The following is a 17565-nucleotide window of genomic DNA, read 5'->3' on the forward strand; positions in this document are numbered from 1 at the left end:
TTCACCAGAAATAAATTGGAAGGCCCAGCAATGGAGCTGATGTTGTTAACTACATCTCTGGGTTCCACCACATTTCTGTGGCGGGGCCAAGGATATCCACCTTTCCTCACAAGTCTCACCTTCACACATGTGGTATAACCAGTTAGGCAGCCCTCTCTTCACGCTTGTCCCAAATGCACTATTTCTCCCAGAAATTCCTCCGAATTTCTGGAGGACCTCTGTTCTCCAATACTGATATAAATTTTCCCCATTTCTATATTTCTTTGGTCTATTCAGGAAGGAACTTGGAGGGAATGGGGTAAAGGGTGTGGGCTCAGATGACTATTTTGAAATGATCCCACTGCACATTCAAGGCCCTTTTTGAGCAGGGCCAAGGTGGCAGTTGCATTTGAATGTTCTATTCTGATTTCACCAGCACATTCATCATCTGCCTTTTCTTATTATCTGGGTCATTCCTACAGATAGTGGCAGGTATTAGAGGTCACTTGGCATTTCCTCAAGGTGACAACTGTTCCCATCCCTGACTGACCCACTCTTCTGACTCAGATGGAAGGAAGCCTGGGATTTCAGCTCAGGTTTTCACTGCATTTCCTGGTGTCTGCAACTTAAGAGCTGCTCTAATGTCCCAATAATGCATCTCCAGAGAAATCCCCTATGGAAAAAGCAAACTACCAAAGAATAACACCAGAAGGAAAACGGTGTGACCCTTGGGAATACTCTGAAGAAGAAGAATGTTAGGAAGAGGAAGAATAGTAAAACTTATAGGAATCTCTTGGATGTCTTCAGTCTTGGTGATCTTGAGGCTGAGAGACCTTTGGAGTGATATACCGGAGTCTCTTGTGGCCACTTAAATGGACTTACTAGGTCAGTGGTTTTCACACTTTAGCATGCATCAGAAACACCTGGAGTCTTAAATCAGATGCTGACCCCAGGCCCAGCGTTTCTGACTCCGGATAGTATTAGGATGGGGCGTGAAAAATTGCATCCCAAATAATCTCAGGCAGCACTAATGTTGCAGGGACCACACTTTGAGAACCACTGCACTGGTTAGTCACATTTTTCTTCTGCAATGAGATGGTCTTGGGGTCTGCCTCCCTTTCCTGCTGAGTCACCTACTCCTTCAGAAGTGTAAACTTCCACACCAGGATGCTGGTGCTACCTGTTCTGTCATGGAAGTTCACTCAGGGCCCCTTCTAGGTAACTTGAAGGGAGATCAGAAGAGCATCAAAGAATCACCTGGCCCCTGTCATGTATTTAATACAGATCCCTGGGCCCCACCATCAGAGATTCTCCTTTAGCAAATTTGGTGTGTGGCCTGGAAATTGTATTTCTTACAGGTTCCTCCAGTAGTTTTGATGTTCGAGAATAAGCCCAATGCTGTAGACTCATCTAAGCAAAAACCTAGGCAGTCTGGAGCCATAAAACTTTGGAGCACAAATGGATTCAGAACTTGGGCTGTCTCTGGGCCTATGAGAGTGCTGGAAGTATTTTGGAAGCATTGGATAGTTTAGCCCAGGGTCTCCAACCTCTGGGCCACGGACCGGTACCAGTCCGTGGCCTGTTAGGAACCGGGCTGCACAGCAGGGGGTGAGCAGCATCAGGTGAGTGAGCAAAGCTTCATCTGTATTTGTAGCCGCTCCCCAGCGCTAGCATCACTGCCTCAGCTCCACCTCAGATCATCAAGCAGTAGATTCTCATAGGAGCACCGGTCTCTGGTGCCAAAAAGGTTGGGGACCGCTGGTTTGACCCTTTCTCAATCAAGGAATATCTACAGAGCATGAGCTCTGAGCATGATAACACCTGGTTCTAGTGAGGAAAATAGGATTGGTTCCCATGGTGCCCAGAACATCTGTAAGACTAATGAAATGGAGAACTCTATCCCCTGGCCTCTTCCAGTACTCTAGGCATGTGGTAGGACATAAACCTTTGATCTGTAGTGCTGAGGGAACCTAAGAAACCTGATCCAGTTCCCCTTTAGAGCTACAGAAGTGTAGACCTGGAATGGCAAAAGAGATCTGCTCACAGGCAGCCTGTGGCTGACATAGGCCTGGAGTCTCTCAGTCCCAACTCTCAACCTCACTCCTGCTGATGTGAGTCATCTCTGGAAAAGCTCCCTAAAGTAGCCTCTGGGAACTGTCTGGAAAAAGGCACTGGAGAGCAAAGATGGCAACCTGAGGACACCTCTTTCCTCAACTCCCATTTGCCCATCTCTTCTGAACAAAATCGCTGGTCCCACTCAGTCGAGGCCTGGAAGCATGCCCACACACCTGCCAGGATCTCCAAAGAGGACAGATGCAAGATATTGTTTCCTTAAGGTAGGTGGGAGCCAGGAAAAATCGTGGGAGGCTCAGAACTTCAGAAGGAGTGGTGCGTGTGTTTACACTCTTCAGAGGGTCGATCGGATCCTCCTGGCTCAGGAGGAACTAAGGTTCTGACAGAACCTATCCTAGTTAGTGCAATACTGGCCCGCAGGTGTAGTTTGTTGGCTCCCTACCAACCACGGGTTTGCTGCTACAGGAGGGTACATCCTACTTCTCAAGGGGCGTAGAGCCACAGGTAGGCAACAGATCGTGCCTGAGGAAATTTGGCGACCAGGGGAGGAGGGCAAAACCACCTGTAACAGGTATAAGCTACCAAAAGTGAAGGGATTTCACGTTTGTATTCTTCGTGGCAGTGTTCCCTGCACCTGGCACAGGGCCCTGCAAATGTTTCTGAATGAATGCCATCTGGTCTGTAGCCTGTGAGCGTGGTAATAACTGCTTATTCTATGCCATGGAATTCTAGGGGGGTTTGTTAAGTAGCAGTAGCAAACTAATACCTTTAACAACGTGCTGCAGCTCTCCCCAATCCAGCTCGACAAAAACTATTCCACCGAGATCAGCCTTCCTTCCTTCAGCCTTCTTACTCTTCACCTCTGGCTGCTTTCAGTGAGCTCTCTAAAAGAAACAGCTGCTTGGCTCTTGTGCGGATACTGCATTTCAACACAGTGAGCCCAATATCAATCACTGAAAATGAGTATGGGAACCGAACATCTTAAAATTTGAAGGTAGGATATTAAAGTGGGAAAACTCTGGCAGGGAAGGCAGGAGATGCTAACTGCAGTGTTGTCCTGTGTCAGTGGCTCATTGTGACTCCATCCTCCTTTACTAATTTGAGGATAAATTGCAGTAAAATTCACTAAAGCACTTCCAAACTTCTCAGGTATCCCTTTTTCCCATGGCCAAAAGTAATGATAATAGTTGTTGTAGCCTTTATCGTGATCCAAACACTGTATTAAATACTTTATGTGAATTCCACGAGTTACTTCTAGAAACAACATTATGAGAAAGGTAGTTATCCTCATTTTTGGTTAGCACAGTGAGGTTAAGAGGGGAAAAAAAAAGACCATGGGTAACTCTGCAAATTGCTTCCTCTGCCTCTTAATAGGATATGCTACCACGTCATCAGCACTAAGGGCTGAGAGGGTTAGTGAAGCGGCGATACCAAACATGTTTTTTGAAAAGAATTTGATACATATTTTTTAAAAGCATGGGAAAAAGACATCAGGACTCATTGGGGTTCTTTACATTTATAGTTAATGCTCTTTTATTAAATTGTAGTTTTATTTTGGATTACAGGATGTGGCATGTCATGTCCTTTTTAGATTCTCAGGCCTTTAAAGTTTGTAATCTGACCTTGTATGAATTATCGAGTTATTTTTTTGCCCTTTGTTTTCTCTATATCCCAAGTCCATACGTGGCCTTTGTGCCTCAGGAAAAGGCCACAATGGAAACACAAAGAGAAACAAAACAATTAGAATATTTTTTAACTTTTAAAGTTCAAGGTTTTGGCATCAATACTGGTTTGGAAGAACATTTGCCTCTCTCCTTCCCACTAAGGGGGCAAAGGAGGAGTCTTCCTCTGGTCTGGAGAGAGGAACAGGAGGAAGAGTGATGGTCACAGTCAGGTGCTGGGGTGGGCTGTGAGGCCAGCTCCCCGACCCCAGGCCAAACCCCAGGGAGGGAAGAAAATAGATGCTCAGACAGCAGAGGAGCTCTGGGTCCTCTGGTTGCTTTTCTAGAAGGGGCCCAAGATAGCGATGACCATTCAGAGACCCCACCCCAGCACAGAGCATGGCAGTGAACTCGGAGCCTGTCTGTGTATTGGGATATATTCCTCTTACTTTTGTTGCTTTCTTCCTTCTCTTAAAACTCTAGGTCCATCCAACAGTGGGTGTCTCCCAACTCATCAAGTCTACAGTCTCGTGGTTTGAGCTTGGAAGAGCCCCTCAGAGGCAGTGCTGGGTAGACAGGAAGGCCAAGCAGCCCCAGTCTCTTCCATCTCCCTTGGGACCTTTGCCTGGCTCTTCCACCCATGTGGAGACGCTTGCATAGGGTGCAACCCACACAACTCTCAGTTAATTGTGTTTTTGTTCAGTGTTGGTTTTCTAAAATTTGTTGTATGGTCACGAGCCAGGACATGAATGCCAACTAGCACACACATCAGCTCATACAAATATCCCATTGCCACAAAGCTAGCTGAGCTGGCAGGGGAACAAGCCATGGACCACTGCCTAGGGCAACCCCTGTGTCACCTCCATAGAAAGGAGTCTTTAAAGCATTGAGTTTTTGCGCCGGGAATCATGAAATTTGTGTCAGTTGTCATTGTCCTTCATTTAAACAAATAGTTCCCTAAACTGTAGCTGGGTTTTTGGTTAACTTGGATGCATCAGGCATTGCTCATATGATGGGGAAGAGAGAAGAAGATACGAGGAAGAGGAAGGGGGAGAGAGCTTTTATAGTTTCTTAGTTTTCACAGAGGTACTTCATTTTACTTCAGCAGAGATGTGTGCCCTCAAGGCAGAAACTCAGATGACTCCCTAGTCATACTGTAGAGTTCTGAGATAAGTGAAAACAGTCATACTCTTCCCAGGAGAAGAGGAAAGAGTATCACACCAGAGAAAAGTTCCTGAATTGGAATCTCCTTTGTAAATGAAGGAAATCCCTTCCTTGAAAAAATCATGTGGGCCTATTATGCGGGTCACCTGAGGAGAGTCTGCTTTTGGTCTCAGGGGTTTGATATTTGGTGCAGGTGGCACCAGTGAAGCTTTAATGGCTGACCCTTCCAGGGTGTTTCTGACAACTGGTGGTAGGTTACGTTTCGTCACGTTCATTTCCCAGCTTCCTGGCAATCAAGACACCCTCAACTGGCCAGATGATACAGATCCCTCTGTAGGACAAAAGGAAGCATCAGAACCTCCCAGCACTGAACTCCAAGAGAAAGAAATTGGATACAAAGACCTTCTCACTGTGACACATCGCCCAACCCATCTTGGAGGCAGCTCTATCAGGTTGGACTAGCTGGGCAGTGACAGTCTGAGAGTCCCTTCCAAAGCCACAAGCTCAGCAGGAGGAGCCTTGGGGGCTGAGAAGGACAATTCTTTAGGTACGGTTCTCTCTTACTAGCACCATGGTGGGCTCAACTTTCTCTCCTTCTCCTCCCTTCATTTTACAATTTCCCCCTGAGGGTCTGAAGGTCTGACTGGAACCATGTCCTTAGAAGTCCGTAGCCCCTGAGCTGGAGGGGAAGAAGGGTACAGACGCTAGGTTGGGGGACCTAACTAAGCCTCCTCAACCCATTGACCCTAAGGAGGGGGACTGGAACGCCTCATTCACAGACATGCTAAAAGCCACGCTAAAGCCAGGCTCCCCTGTGGGCAGAGAAATGGCTTGGTGCACACATGCCCTGTCTGCATGTCCAGTGCTGGCCCAGCCGTCCACGTAGGGTTCCTCAGGTGCCTCAGACACACAGGTCCAACACTTACCGCCTCCGGAGTTTCATCCAAGCCACTCTCATCTTCCTCCTCTTCTCTTACTACCCCACCTCAGCCAGTCACAAAGCCCTGCTGGCGCTGAGTGCACCAGGTTGCCCTTCTTAGAAGCAAGCAGGACACCTGCGGCAAGTAGCCCTTCAGGGAGAGGGAGGAGCTATGCAGTTAAAAGATGTCATTGGAGCAGAGAATAAGACCTCTCCTTTGATCTCATCTGTTTGCTGTTACTTAGTATTATCCCGAGTTCCATGATAATCAACCTCAAGCTTTGATCCTAATTAAACAAATTAAAAAAATATATATCTTCCCAGAAGAAGTGGCTGTTACTTTAGTTTGACTAAGTACTAGTCAACCAAGCTGAATGAGAGCCTTCAGGCCTTATGAAAAGACTATCACAGAGACATAAAGTACAGCATGGGGAATATAGTCAATAGCATTGCAATAACTATGTATGGTGTCAGACGGGTACTAGATTTATCGGGGTGATCGCTCTATAAGTTATATGAATGTCTAATCACTATGTTGTACACCTGAAACTAATATAATATGTATGTAAATTATAATTAAAAAAATAAAAAATTTAAAAAACAGTGACACCATAATCCGAATTGGGTTCAAATTACACATATGTGCATAGGAAAAAAGACTGAGAAATCATACACAAAAAGGATAAGAGTAGCTGTCTCTGCATGGTATGATTATAAAAGATTTTTACTTTATAATCTCTTTATTTTCCATTTTTTCCATGTATTTTGCAATTTAAAAAAGTAAGTTGTTAAAGATCAATAAGTACCATTTGGAAATCTGTATTATATCAACATAGATCGATTACAAAGGTAAATAGCATCCCCCTCTTCTTTCCAAAGAAAGTGCAGCACTAATCGTCTTTCCAAACAGATACCAGAAAAGAATTTTCCAAAGACTGCCAGGTGCCCCCTGCAGAGCCACGGAAGCCACACAATGGCAATTCCAATGCTTTGGAAGGCTCATTCCCACCTGTGCTTCCACAGCCCAGTAAGGACAGAAAGGGCAGGTCAACCCTTGGTTTGAGAGAGCTTTCTAGCCCACCTTTAGCTCCTGCTCCATTATTTATGATAATTGGGGGGCAGGAGGAATGGGGAGCACCACCCAATTGCCAAAGGAAAGAAATAAAGAAATTGCCGGCAGTGTTGGGTCAGAATCTCCGAAGTCAGGTCTCCAAACAGCTTGTCCAAGAGCTTCCAGCAGGGGGCAGCAGGGCGCTGTGAGTGGCTTGTTCCATCAACAGCCGTCTGCTGTCACAGATGAAATACACCTAACTTCCACATCAGGTGGAAGCCAAGAGTAAATCATCCTTTGCTGTCTGTGGCCAAGAATGACGCACCCTTACAGAGCTGCCCAATAGAAAATGAGACTTTGAACAAGTTAATAATTTGTGTCCAGGAGATCCACAATTAAACAGAAGAAGCACCCAAAGTTTCTTCCAAAATCCTACTTTTCTCAATTTAGAAAACCTCAAAGGCACCATTTACCTACTTTATATATTTATTTACATTTATTTACTTTTTTATTCCAAAAAGGATTTAAGGCAGCTTTGCCAAGTCACAGGTCTTTGTTTCATCCTAATTACACAGGACAAAGAAAGCTCAGAACCTGTTCACATTTGCCCCAGGAAATAGGCCCAGTTTACTGACAGGCATATTTGTCTTAGTGTTTGCTAAAATGAAGTTCGGGGAATTTGGTCCCACGCTGAAAACAGATGAATTTGGAATAAAATCCCGATCGCCTTAAAGGGATGCCAATAGCAAACAATGATGGGTGAAAGAGATTTTACAAAAAAAGAACAGGTGGCAGGAAGCCGGCACTCTGGTTAAAAGATCTGAGTCTCAGTACCAGTTTTTCATGAGTTATAGCCTCTGACACCTGGGCAAGCCACTTTCCCTCTCTAGCAGTTTCCTCTTCTATAAATAGGGGATAGGACAGACGACTTATGGGCTTCATTCCACCTCAGATATGGGAACCTAAGGGCACTTTTGGGCCCTATGGAGAAAAAAAATAAAAAGCTGAAATGGGTTTGGCATTCTGGGCCTGGTTGGGACATAGGAGTTTGGCTGGGGAAGGCATTGGAAGGGAACTGTTCTTGATAATAATGTATAAAAAGTGATTTTGTGTGGAAACCACATCTTGACCCTTCTTCATCTGCGCAATCTATTTCCAGCCTCAGCACCTAGGAAAAAGGGAAGGAGTCCAGAGTTGTGCCTTTCAGTTTCCAGCCCAAACTCTTTAAGTGACAGCCGAGAGGGTCCAAAGGCACCTTCTCTTCCCTCCCTGGAGCCGCCCTAGCTGCCCCTGAGCAACCTGTGGAGCCTGTTTGAAGGGTCTGGTCTGGAACATTAGACTGGCTTGCTAGGCCCCCTGAGGAAGTATTTCAGTCCCCACTGGGGCACCGTTTAAGACCACTTCAGAAAGGAACACACATGTTACAGAGAGCATCAGGCAAAGATAAAATATTTTGGTTTTAACCTTTACTTTCAATCCCAAAAAACCTCTTTCCTTTTCATTACAAAAGTACTATAAACAAACATGGACGGGAGAGGAAAACTGACATTTGCAAACTCTGTACCTTCAACAGGAATCTCAGCAATCCCATCACCAACACTCATGCACAAGGCATAGACATCAGGCGGACAATTATCAGGAATCAGAACTATACCATAAATGCAAGATCTTTTTACTTCGTATAAAATGATCGGCACGAAAAAGCCAGACCGTGCATTCATTTTACATACTCTGACACTCCCAAGAGCCTTCTCTTCTGGCCAGACTGGAGGCCCAGCCCTTCTGGAAGGGAGAGGCAGTCCGGCATCTCAGCAGTTCATTGACAGGACAAGCTGGATGTGGTGGGGAAGGCCGAGAATGCCAAGGTCCCCTGGCCTTTCCTAGGCTCGGAGGTCTGGCCACCTAGCCTGGCTCTGGCACAGCAGCCAGGTGGCATAGCCGGGTGCCTTCCTATGCAGGCGATGGGCTCCTCACCCAGGCTCACTGGAACGTCTCTGTGCTTGTCTATCTAGGGAGCCACGATGGAGCTGAGCAGCTATCCAAAGCATGTCAGTCTCTGACTTTACCATTCGTCCCCTCCGGTCCTCTGAGGAGAAGGTGCCATCAGTCCACTGAGCCATTGTAGGATTTGTTGAACTTGTTGAAAGTGAAATCTACAGTGTGTGTGGAGATGGGCTTTCTGTACAGAGGGTTTGAAGCCTATAAAACATGGAAGGCAGGAGGACATGTGTTAGTTTATTCATTCCAACACATACTCAGTGTTAGAGGCCCCTCCTTGTCAGTCACCTAGGAAGGCAGCAGGTGGAGCGCACAGGTGCAGGTGACGACAGCCTTGTGCTCTGGAACTGGCTGCCTCTAACTCACCATGCCCTGGGAAAGTCCCTTCCTGTTCCTGAGCGTTCACTCTCCGTCTCTGAAATGAGGGCTGGGAGATGGTCTCGGAAGTTCCTTCTGACTTTAACTGGCTAGGAACTCTGGGGGCCCTTACCCTGTGTTCTTTAGAAGCATGCCGTTTGCTTGGGCAGACAACACTGACACATATGGATACTGTAACAGACTATAAGAACATAAGGTTTTCTCTGGGGTCTGCTGTCTCTCTACGACTGTCCAGACTCTTCCTTCTGAGGCTGTGCTAAGTGCCTCTGCCTCATGAGTCTCCTGCCCAGGGTCTGGTGAGGGGCTCTGTGCAGGGCCCTCTGTGCTCCTGGGCCATGCATGTCCCACCGTCCAGAACTGGGCACTAACCTCCTTTCAAGTTTTGTTTCTTTGTTTTGAATGCCAAAGATGTTAGTCGGCCTTTATCAGTTGCCTGAACTCAACCGGATCTCTAAACTTGACATTTTTTTCTACTTCCAACTTCCCACTGACTCACCATTTCATAGCGGGCCCTGGATCGCTCACTCTGGAACTTTGCAAACTCTCTCCGGTCGTGGATGGTGACCAGCAGCTTCCAGATGGCCAGGAGCGCGATCCCAATCAGGAGGATACTGCCTACCACGGCCAGGAGGATGGTCATGGCATTGGGGGCTGTTCCACACTCTGGAGGGGACCAGGAGGCACGGAGAGCAAGGCCATCATTAGTGTACCCCTTCTACCCCGGACCTCAAGTGTATCTGAAATGAAAGGTCTTCCTTCTCTTCTCTCTTAGATCCTCACTCTACTTCTGGGAGACAAGTGGGCAGGCAGGTTTCTTCAAATGTGTGTGAAGTGAAAGATTCAAAGAATGATGGTAACTATCCCAAGGCCACACACGAGTCTATGGCAAAGTCTAGATGAAAATCTTGGCGGCCCCCCACTTCTTCCCACACTCCGTTTGCATAGCTGCCTCTCCTTAGCTCGAAGTCCCAGTGCCGGATGCTGGACTGTGCCTCAGCTTCCATGTAAATGGTTTCCGGATCAGACTGGGCAGGCAGGAGGTTTCATGAAGCCGCTTCCACAAGGGCTGGGCTGGGGGCCAGCCAACATTTGTAAGCCCTTAGTGTGGAGCCCTTTGGAGCAAATGTGCTTATTTTCAAAGAACCGCAAAGACAGCATTTGGAAACAAAGCTTCATTCTTACAGGCATGCATCCTGGGCTGGCACCACACTTCCCCTGCCTCTGCCCAAGGAAGGCACGTTATGCGGTTTGGCCCAATTTGGAAAAACAGTTTGCAGTGCTATGAATTAAAGAGAGCATCTCTTTTTCTGCTTCCCCTGCTCCCCTCTAGAAAAGAATAAAAGGGGTCACGCTAGAACTTCTAATTACTACAAGGCAAAAGGCCATTGGTTCCTGGGCACAAAGCACAAGGCAGAATTATCTGTGTTTAGATTAAAGCTGAGCCTCCTCAGCGGCCCAGGGAGCCCAGCACAGCAGCCTGCAGGGGTGTTTAACCCAAAGCTCCATCGGCCCTTCTTGGACTCCACACTGGGAAGTACAGCGGCCTGGCCAGGGCTGTGTGTGCACCCAGATGCTCCCTAATGCAAGCACTGGCCTGCTCAGCCCTGATGGTCCAGACCTGCTCTGTGTGCTCCTTGCAGAGCCCAGTGGCTCCTAACAATTAGGCTTTAGCTCTGCAAGTTAAGTGTGTTCTGTGCTTCCTTTCCCCCTGTGCTCTCTCTCCTCCAAGATGAGACACCCCCCCCACCCCACCCCAAGGCAGGGCCTTATCCTCCGCTAACACCCATGCCCCCCACAGCTATCTCCCAGCAATGAGCCCTTTCTTCTAAACCGTAGGAGTCAGGTTGGGGCAGCCTTAGAGTCTGATCTTCATCAGGAATTGAAACCATCTTTTCTCTGGAGTTTGGAAAGGGTGGTGAGGTGAGCACAGGGCGACGTGCCTAGAGCAGGAAATGGTGTCGGGAACCGAGCCCCCTGGGACAGCACATGAGCCGGCCCTCACCCACCTGGCTCCCTGAGGACCGTCAGGTTGGACTTCCCACTGGGCAGCTCTGCATAGGTGAACAGCATGACACAATCCTTGGCAGTTTTGTAGAAACAAAGCACTGCCTCCTGGTCATCTTTCACTGGAAGAAAACCAAGCAGAAATGTCCTGAGTTTGTCTCTGGGCAACCCAGAGCTGCTGACAAATGGGGCGAGGAGCCGAACACCTTACAGAAGAAAGGGGGTGAAGAGAGCCTTAAAGGGGGGCGGCTGGGCCTTTAAAAATGAGTTCAGGTATCTTATAACAAGAACACAGGCCCAGGTGCTGAGTGCAGTTTGCTTTGGGGACTTGAGTTCCCTTAGACGGAGGGATCCCTGTAGTAGGAAAGTGAGAGAGGATCTTTAAACCTCTGAAGTGTTTGTTAGGGGCGATGTGAAATTAAAGAAGGCATTAATGCTTGGGGGTGGGATTGCTAAATGGAACTGGCCCTCGGAATTAAAGGGATAAAGAAAAGAAGGAGCCATTCTGATGTCCTTTGAGGCCTGAGTGAGAGTTAACACTTGAGTCCACTTGGTTGAGAGCTGGCTGCAGAGGCCAAGCATCAGGCAGCTCTTCCCTAGGATGTAAAAACAAAAAGACCCACAAGGTGATGAGGACATTTAGATGAGAGATTGGCAGCCATAGCGGTGCCTGCACCCCAAGATAAAGTGAGCCAGCATTGGAAGCAGAGCCCCTCGCTCCTCTGTATTAGAAAGCCCCCTTCCTCAAGCTCCCTCAACTCCTCCCTGTCCCCCAGAGATTACCCTGATGCAAGGTCCAAGCATTATCTGCAGTCCAAGGCTTCTTTGGGGGAAGCGTTAGATTGATTTCTAGGGGAAAAAGGAAGTAAGAAGAGTGTGAAGTAAGAGGGAGATGAGAGGCTAGGAAATGGCCAGTGGATCGCGAATGACAATTCAGGCTAATGTTATGCCTGGAAATGCTTTTCAGCTCTCAGTTTTGTAACCCCGTTGCACCAAAGAGTTTAAACCTGGAACCAGATAAATTTCTGTGGTTTTCAAACACGAATGTCTGGACTTTTTTTTCTCAGTTCCCAATCTTAGGCCTAATCTGGGTGAGTGTGAGCGTGAGTGTGAGTGTGTGTGTATGAAAAAAAAAATCCAGGGAGAAGGAAGGAAAGGGGTAAATGGTGAATTCAAACAGAAATCTTCTCTATGAAGCAACCGATTCATCTCTCAGAAACAGACGGAGGCAGCTACATGATTGGCTACAGTTGCTCTGAGTGAATCAGTTAGTGGGCCGCGGGAAGGCATTGTCTTGTTTTGTCTGACTGTGTGTGCTTTGGCCCCTGGTCTGCAAGCAGAACTTGCTGTTCAACCTTAAATAGCAAGAAGTAGGGCTAGAAAATGGGTGTGAGAGATGGAACTCAGTAAGCCTGTCTCTAGGTCTAGCACAATCCCTGGGGCTCAATACATGTGTTAGCGGCATATGTGACTCAACATACTCAGGAGCCATGATTTAGCCAGAGCAGTCAGTCAACATCAGAGAGGCAGGAGCAAGGAAGTCTATAAAAAAGGCAAGTCAGGGCCATGACGGACAGGCAGCTGGGCTAGGAGTCTGCAGCGGCTGAGGTCAAGGTAGAGGGCAAAGTTGCCAGCAAGGAAGTCTCAGATGCAGAATCCCTTTCGAGATACATAGTCTTCCCCCCGCCCCTCCCCCAACACTACCACTTAATCATTTTATAGTGTATCATTCAGTAGTTTTAGTATATTCACAATGTATAACCATTCCCACTATCCAATCCCAGAACATTTCTATCACTCCAAAAAGAAACCCATACATAGTAGCAGCCAGTCGCAATTCCCTTTTCTCCCCAGCCCCTGGCAACCACTAACTTACTATCTCTGTACTTGTCTATTTTGGACATTTCCTATAAATGGAATCATATAACATATGTCCTTTTCTGCCTGGCTTCTTTCGCTGAGGATAATATTTTCAAAGTTCATCCATGTTATACATGTATAAATACTTCAATCCTTTTTATGACTGAATAATATTCCACTGTATGGTTATACCATATTTTTTTCATTCATCAATTCATGTACATTTGGGTTATTTCCTTTTAGGCTATTATGATTATTGCTGCTATGAACACTCATGTGCACATTTTTGTGTTAACCTATGTTTTCAGTTCTCTCGTGTAGACACCAGGAAGTAGAATTGCTGAATTGTATGCTGACTCTATGTGTAATTTGGGGAGAAATGCCAAACTGTTTTCCACAGTGGCTGTACCATTTTACACTCCAAACAGCAGTGTATGAGGATTCCAGCACAGGGCCACTTTGACTTGATGCAAATAGAGTGTTCCAGAATAGTTCCAAACCCAGTTATGTGCTTATAGGGCTAAGATATGTGATTTGCATCTCTTACCCTTAGAAACTCCTCAGCCTGGACAGCAGTGACTGTACTGGAAAGATATGGATGCAGCCCAGAGATGGTGAAAAGCAAACATCTTTGTGCCTCTGTCTGAGCCTCCCCGTGGGCTTCAGAAATGGACTTGTAGCCATTTGCCCAGAAGTAAAAGCAGAGGGATTGAGAGATGATGTCAAACTGGAGTGTTTAGAGTAAGAAGAGCCACTGGGCGAGATCTGCAGAAACCAACTGGTGATCTGCTGCCGGAAGAAGAGCCTGGCACTGAATCTCAAGTTCAGTCCGGACTGAATGAGAACTCTGCCCCCTCTGATGGCTGTAGCATCGTGAGAGCTGGGCTGGGCTGAGGCCAAATAGCGCAGAGACTGGCTAGTTGTTCACCAGACATGGATCTCCTGCTTCCTGGGCACACAGCTTGACTATGTTTCCCAGCCAGCCTTGTAATTAAATGCAGCCAGATGACCGAGTCCTGGCCAATGTAATGTGAATGGAAGTTATATGTACCACTTCCAGGCCTGGCTCATATAAACCTCCCATGGGACCCTTCACTCTGCCTTTCCCTATTTGCTGACTAAATGGAGAGGATTCTGGGGACCTTGGGGAGGGAGGAACCTTGACATAGAGGGTGCCTGAATGCCTGAGTGACCACATGGAAAGCTTTGCCAACCAGGAGCATCTTCACTGGACTTTCAGTGAGTGATGAACTGATTTACATTTGTTAAGTCATTGATATTTGGCATTTGTTTGCGATAGCAGCTAACATTAGTTATTCTAATATACTCAGTTCTCAGAGGGCCTGGGAGAAGACTGGGTTCCAGTGATGGGACAGAAACTAGGAAGGGACTGGGTTCCAGTGATAGGACAGAAACTTATGAACAAGGTCTTATACCCTGTTGAGTCTGGAACCTATGCCCTAGCACAGGTTCCCCAAGTCCTCTTGGGGAGCCAGCAGTTGTGCCAAGGACATTGAGACTATGCTTCCTAATTCAAGGCTAAACCTACCTTCCTCCCGGCCAAGATCATCCCATGGAGGATAAAGTTCTCTAAGTGTCCACTAAGATCGAAAAGGGGACAGCCGCCCAGGGCTGCTCTGGCACACTCACCGATGCTGTCCGCCCACGTGATCACCTCATCTTTGCACAGGTTTTGGCAGGTCTGGTTGTCAGCTGGGCTTCCTGAGTGGAGCAGCAGGCACTCAACACAATCTCTTTAAAAAAGAGGCAATAAATGTTGATGTTAGATGCTGTGTCGTAGCTCCACACACATAATGAATGGGCCCCCGACAAGGCAGACCCCGGCCTTCCTGCAGACGCTAAAGACTAACTTCTGTCTGTCTTCAGGTGTCTGGCTTCAGGGAATGTTTCCGCCCCACCCTTCTTGTGGCTGTTATGTGGGGAAGCCCGAGGGTTCTTGGAGGAACATATGTGAGTTTAGAGGCATGTCTGCTCTACACGTCAAGTTGTAGGTTGGAGGCCTTTCAAATTTTGATACCAGGAGCCAAATCCATCTTCACTCTGGTATATCGAAGGCCTGACTGAATGAAGGGTCTGGCCAAGCAAGAAGTTTCTGAGTGATAAGAAACTGTGATCCCAGCCTCACAGAGGGGTCCTCATTCCCCATGGCTGGTGCTTGATGTCCTCGTGTTGCCCCAATTCCCAGGATTCCCTCCAGCCATCACCAGGGCAGGGCTCTCAACCTGCCTGCACATTAGACTCTGGAGTCACATCTCTTGGGTGGAGCTGGGCCCTGGGATTCTGATTAACAGTGAGGGCTGAAAACCGCTGTCCCGGAGGCTCTGAGGCCCTGCCCCTTCTCCTTCCCTGAGGGCGCTCACCTGGCAGGCTCCCCAAGGACCCTGCTGTCCACTCACCCGTTGGCCAGCCTGCACTAGATTCTGGTAGAGGCCACAGGGTTGCAGCCCCTCCCAGGGATCTCGCATTTCAACAGGGATCTTCTGGAGAAAATGGCTTACAGCCACAAAGAGACACTATGAGTCCCTCTCCTCCCACCTCAGGCCTACAGTTTAAATCAGATATGTAAAATGCTTAATTAAAGTGCTCTATTAATGATGATTATTTATACTTTTCAGAGTAAAAATCCAATCCCAGGAATTCTCCACCCACCTTCAGCTACATCAGGGAGAATAAACAAGACTCCTGGGACATGGGGCCAGAGAAGCTGAGCTCTAAGGGTCTGTGAAGCTTGCTGTGGAGGGGAACAGAGCCCCGACCCCTCTGGGGGCTGTGGGATAGGGCAGCATAAATGGGATGGCAGCAACTCGGCCCCAGGGATGAGTGGGGTGGGGCAAAAGAGCTAGCTGATGGGGAACCTCCAGGAACTTTGTGAGGCAAGGAGGGTGAAACCCCCCAAACAGAGGCTTCCTCAGGGGCTTCCTCAAGCGCCAAGTGTACTGAGAGGGCCACCGCCTCCCTGCAGCAACACAGTGGCACCAGAGTGCAGAGGACGACCTTGCAGAGCCTCGGCCACATGGGGGACAGCTGTCCTGATTTCCTACGGGCCTGTGGGGACCCAAGGGGCTGAGTATCTGGAAGGCACTCCAGCAAAACAGGGAGGGATGTGCAACCACAATGCATCACCTCTATTCTCATCATCCTTTAATTCGTTGAGATTAAGAGGCCAGTTACTACGTTTCCGGTGCAGAAACTGTGGACTGGAATGTCAGAACTGGGAGGGAGCTCAGAGAGCATTTCATCAAGTCCTCTTATTTTACAGGTGAGGGAAATGAGGACAAAAAAGAAGTCAAGGGCAGCTGGATCCAGCATCCAGATGCCCCGTCTCTCAGACAACCCCCTCCGCAGATCCTTACTTCACTTTCTGAACATAAAGGAAGAATGGGCAAGCGAGTAGATCATGAAGAGAAAGTGAATAAGGTTTTCTTATGAGGGTTCTAATACGCTCATGAGTTCGACTATCTCAGATGTGGCCACAACAATCCCACTCTCTTGGGAATGACTTTATGGAAACATTCTGGAGTTACAAACAAGTGGGTGATGTATGCATTGCTCCACAGGCCAGAGCTCCAAAGGGCGGGCAAGTGAGACTTGGCTGCGGTCAAGGAAGGGGTGGCTACAGCTCTGGTCATTCACGTTAACCCAGCACCCCCCTTTCCAGCCTCCTGGATTAACGGGCTGCAAAGAAGGGTGGCTGCTTCCGGTCTCAGCCAGGATCCACTGTGCCCTCCATCTGCATTCCCTGTTGTCATTAAAACCACATTAAGCCACAGAGCCACTTTCAGGAAACATTCCCTAATTATCCACGTAGACATATCAGTGTGATTCATGTACTGTGTTGAAACGCGTGATATATTGTAGTCATGTATTAAAGTAAGTCTGGTCTTTTAAACAAACAAGTTGCTGAGAGAGACTTTGCACAGAGCCTGTTAATTGAAATCAGCTGAGGCTGAGTGTGAACTCACCCAAGGTGAAGGGTGTGTGTGGTTAATTCTAGAAAGTAGAGATTGGCTGCTCTGAAACGCCAAGGAGAAAAAAAAAGGACATAAGGTATTCGAAACCTGGTGTCTTTCAGCAAAGCAGCAAGCAGAAAAACAGCCTGACATAAGTCACTATCAAAGGGACGTTGTTTTTTTTAAAAAAAGTTGCAACTAGGCTGTGAAAGAGACAGAGTGAGCGTGGCCCAGAGGAGGGCCCAAGAAGGGATAGTGAGGTTCCCTTACGGCATCTCTTTGCTCATTGGGTATTGCTTAATGGATAATAAATTATCAAGTCTATGTCTTCTAGGAAATGAATGCTTTAAACATTTAAAGCTGGGGTTGTTTTCCCATGGGACCTTTTAACCTACCTAAGCCAACCATACATTGCCTTGCTGCTCCAGAGGAAGAAGAGAAACAGACTTTATCTACTTTTATTGGTTGCACGTGTGTCGTTCTAGCTTGGCTCCCACCCCTGTCAAC

General features: G+C 47.5%; 1 protein-coding gene across 2 annotated transcripts in view; it reads right to left on the reverse strand.

Annotated features, from left to right (window-relative positions):
* Positions 1-7319: 7319 nt before the first annotated feature.
* The window catches only part of ITGB5 (integrin subunit beta 5), a 106536-nt gene continuing 96290 nt past the window's right edge, over positions 7320-17565 (reverse strand). The window contains exons 12-15 of one of the 2 annotated variants that reach the window (XM_039843235.1): positions 14738-14841; positions 11230-11349; positions 9720-9886; positions 7320-9046 (exon numbers count right to left, since the gene is read on the reverse strand). In XM_039843235.1, coding sequence (XP_039699169.1) covers positions 8951-9046; positions 9720-9886; positions 11230-11349; positions 14738-14841 — 487 coding nt within the window. In that variant the 3' untranslated portion in view covers positions 7320-8950. Of the gene's footprint in view, positions 9047-9719; positions 9887-11229; positions 11350-11966; positions 12077-14737; positions 14842-17565 lie in introns of those variants that run through there. The other variant, XM_039843237.1, reaches the window with a different exon arrangement.

Source organism: Pteropus medius, unplaced genomic scaffold (assembly GCF_902729225.1).
Source record: "Pteropus medius unplaced genomic scaffold, Ma_sr-lr_union100, whole genome shotgun sequence".
Classification (NCBI taxonomy): domain Eukaryota; kingdom Metazoa; phylum Chordata; class Mammalia; order Chiroptera; family Pteropodidae; genus Pteropus; species Pteropus medius.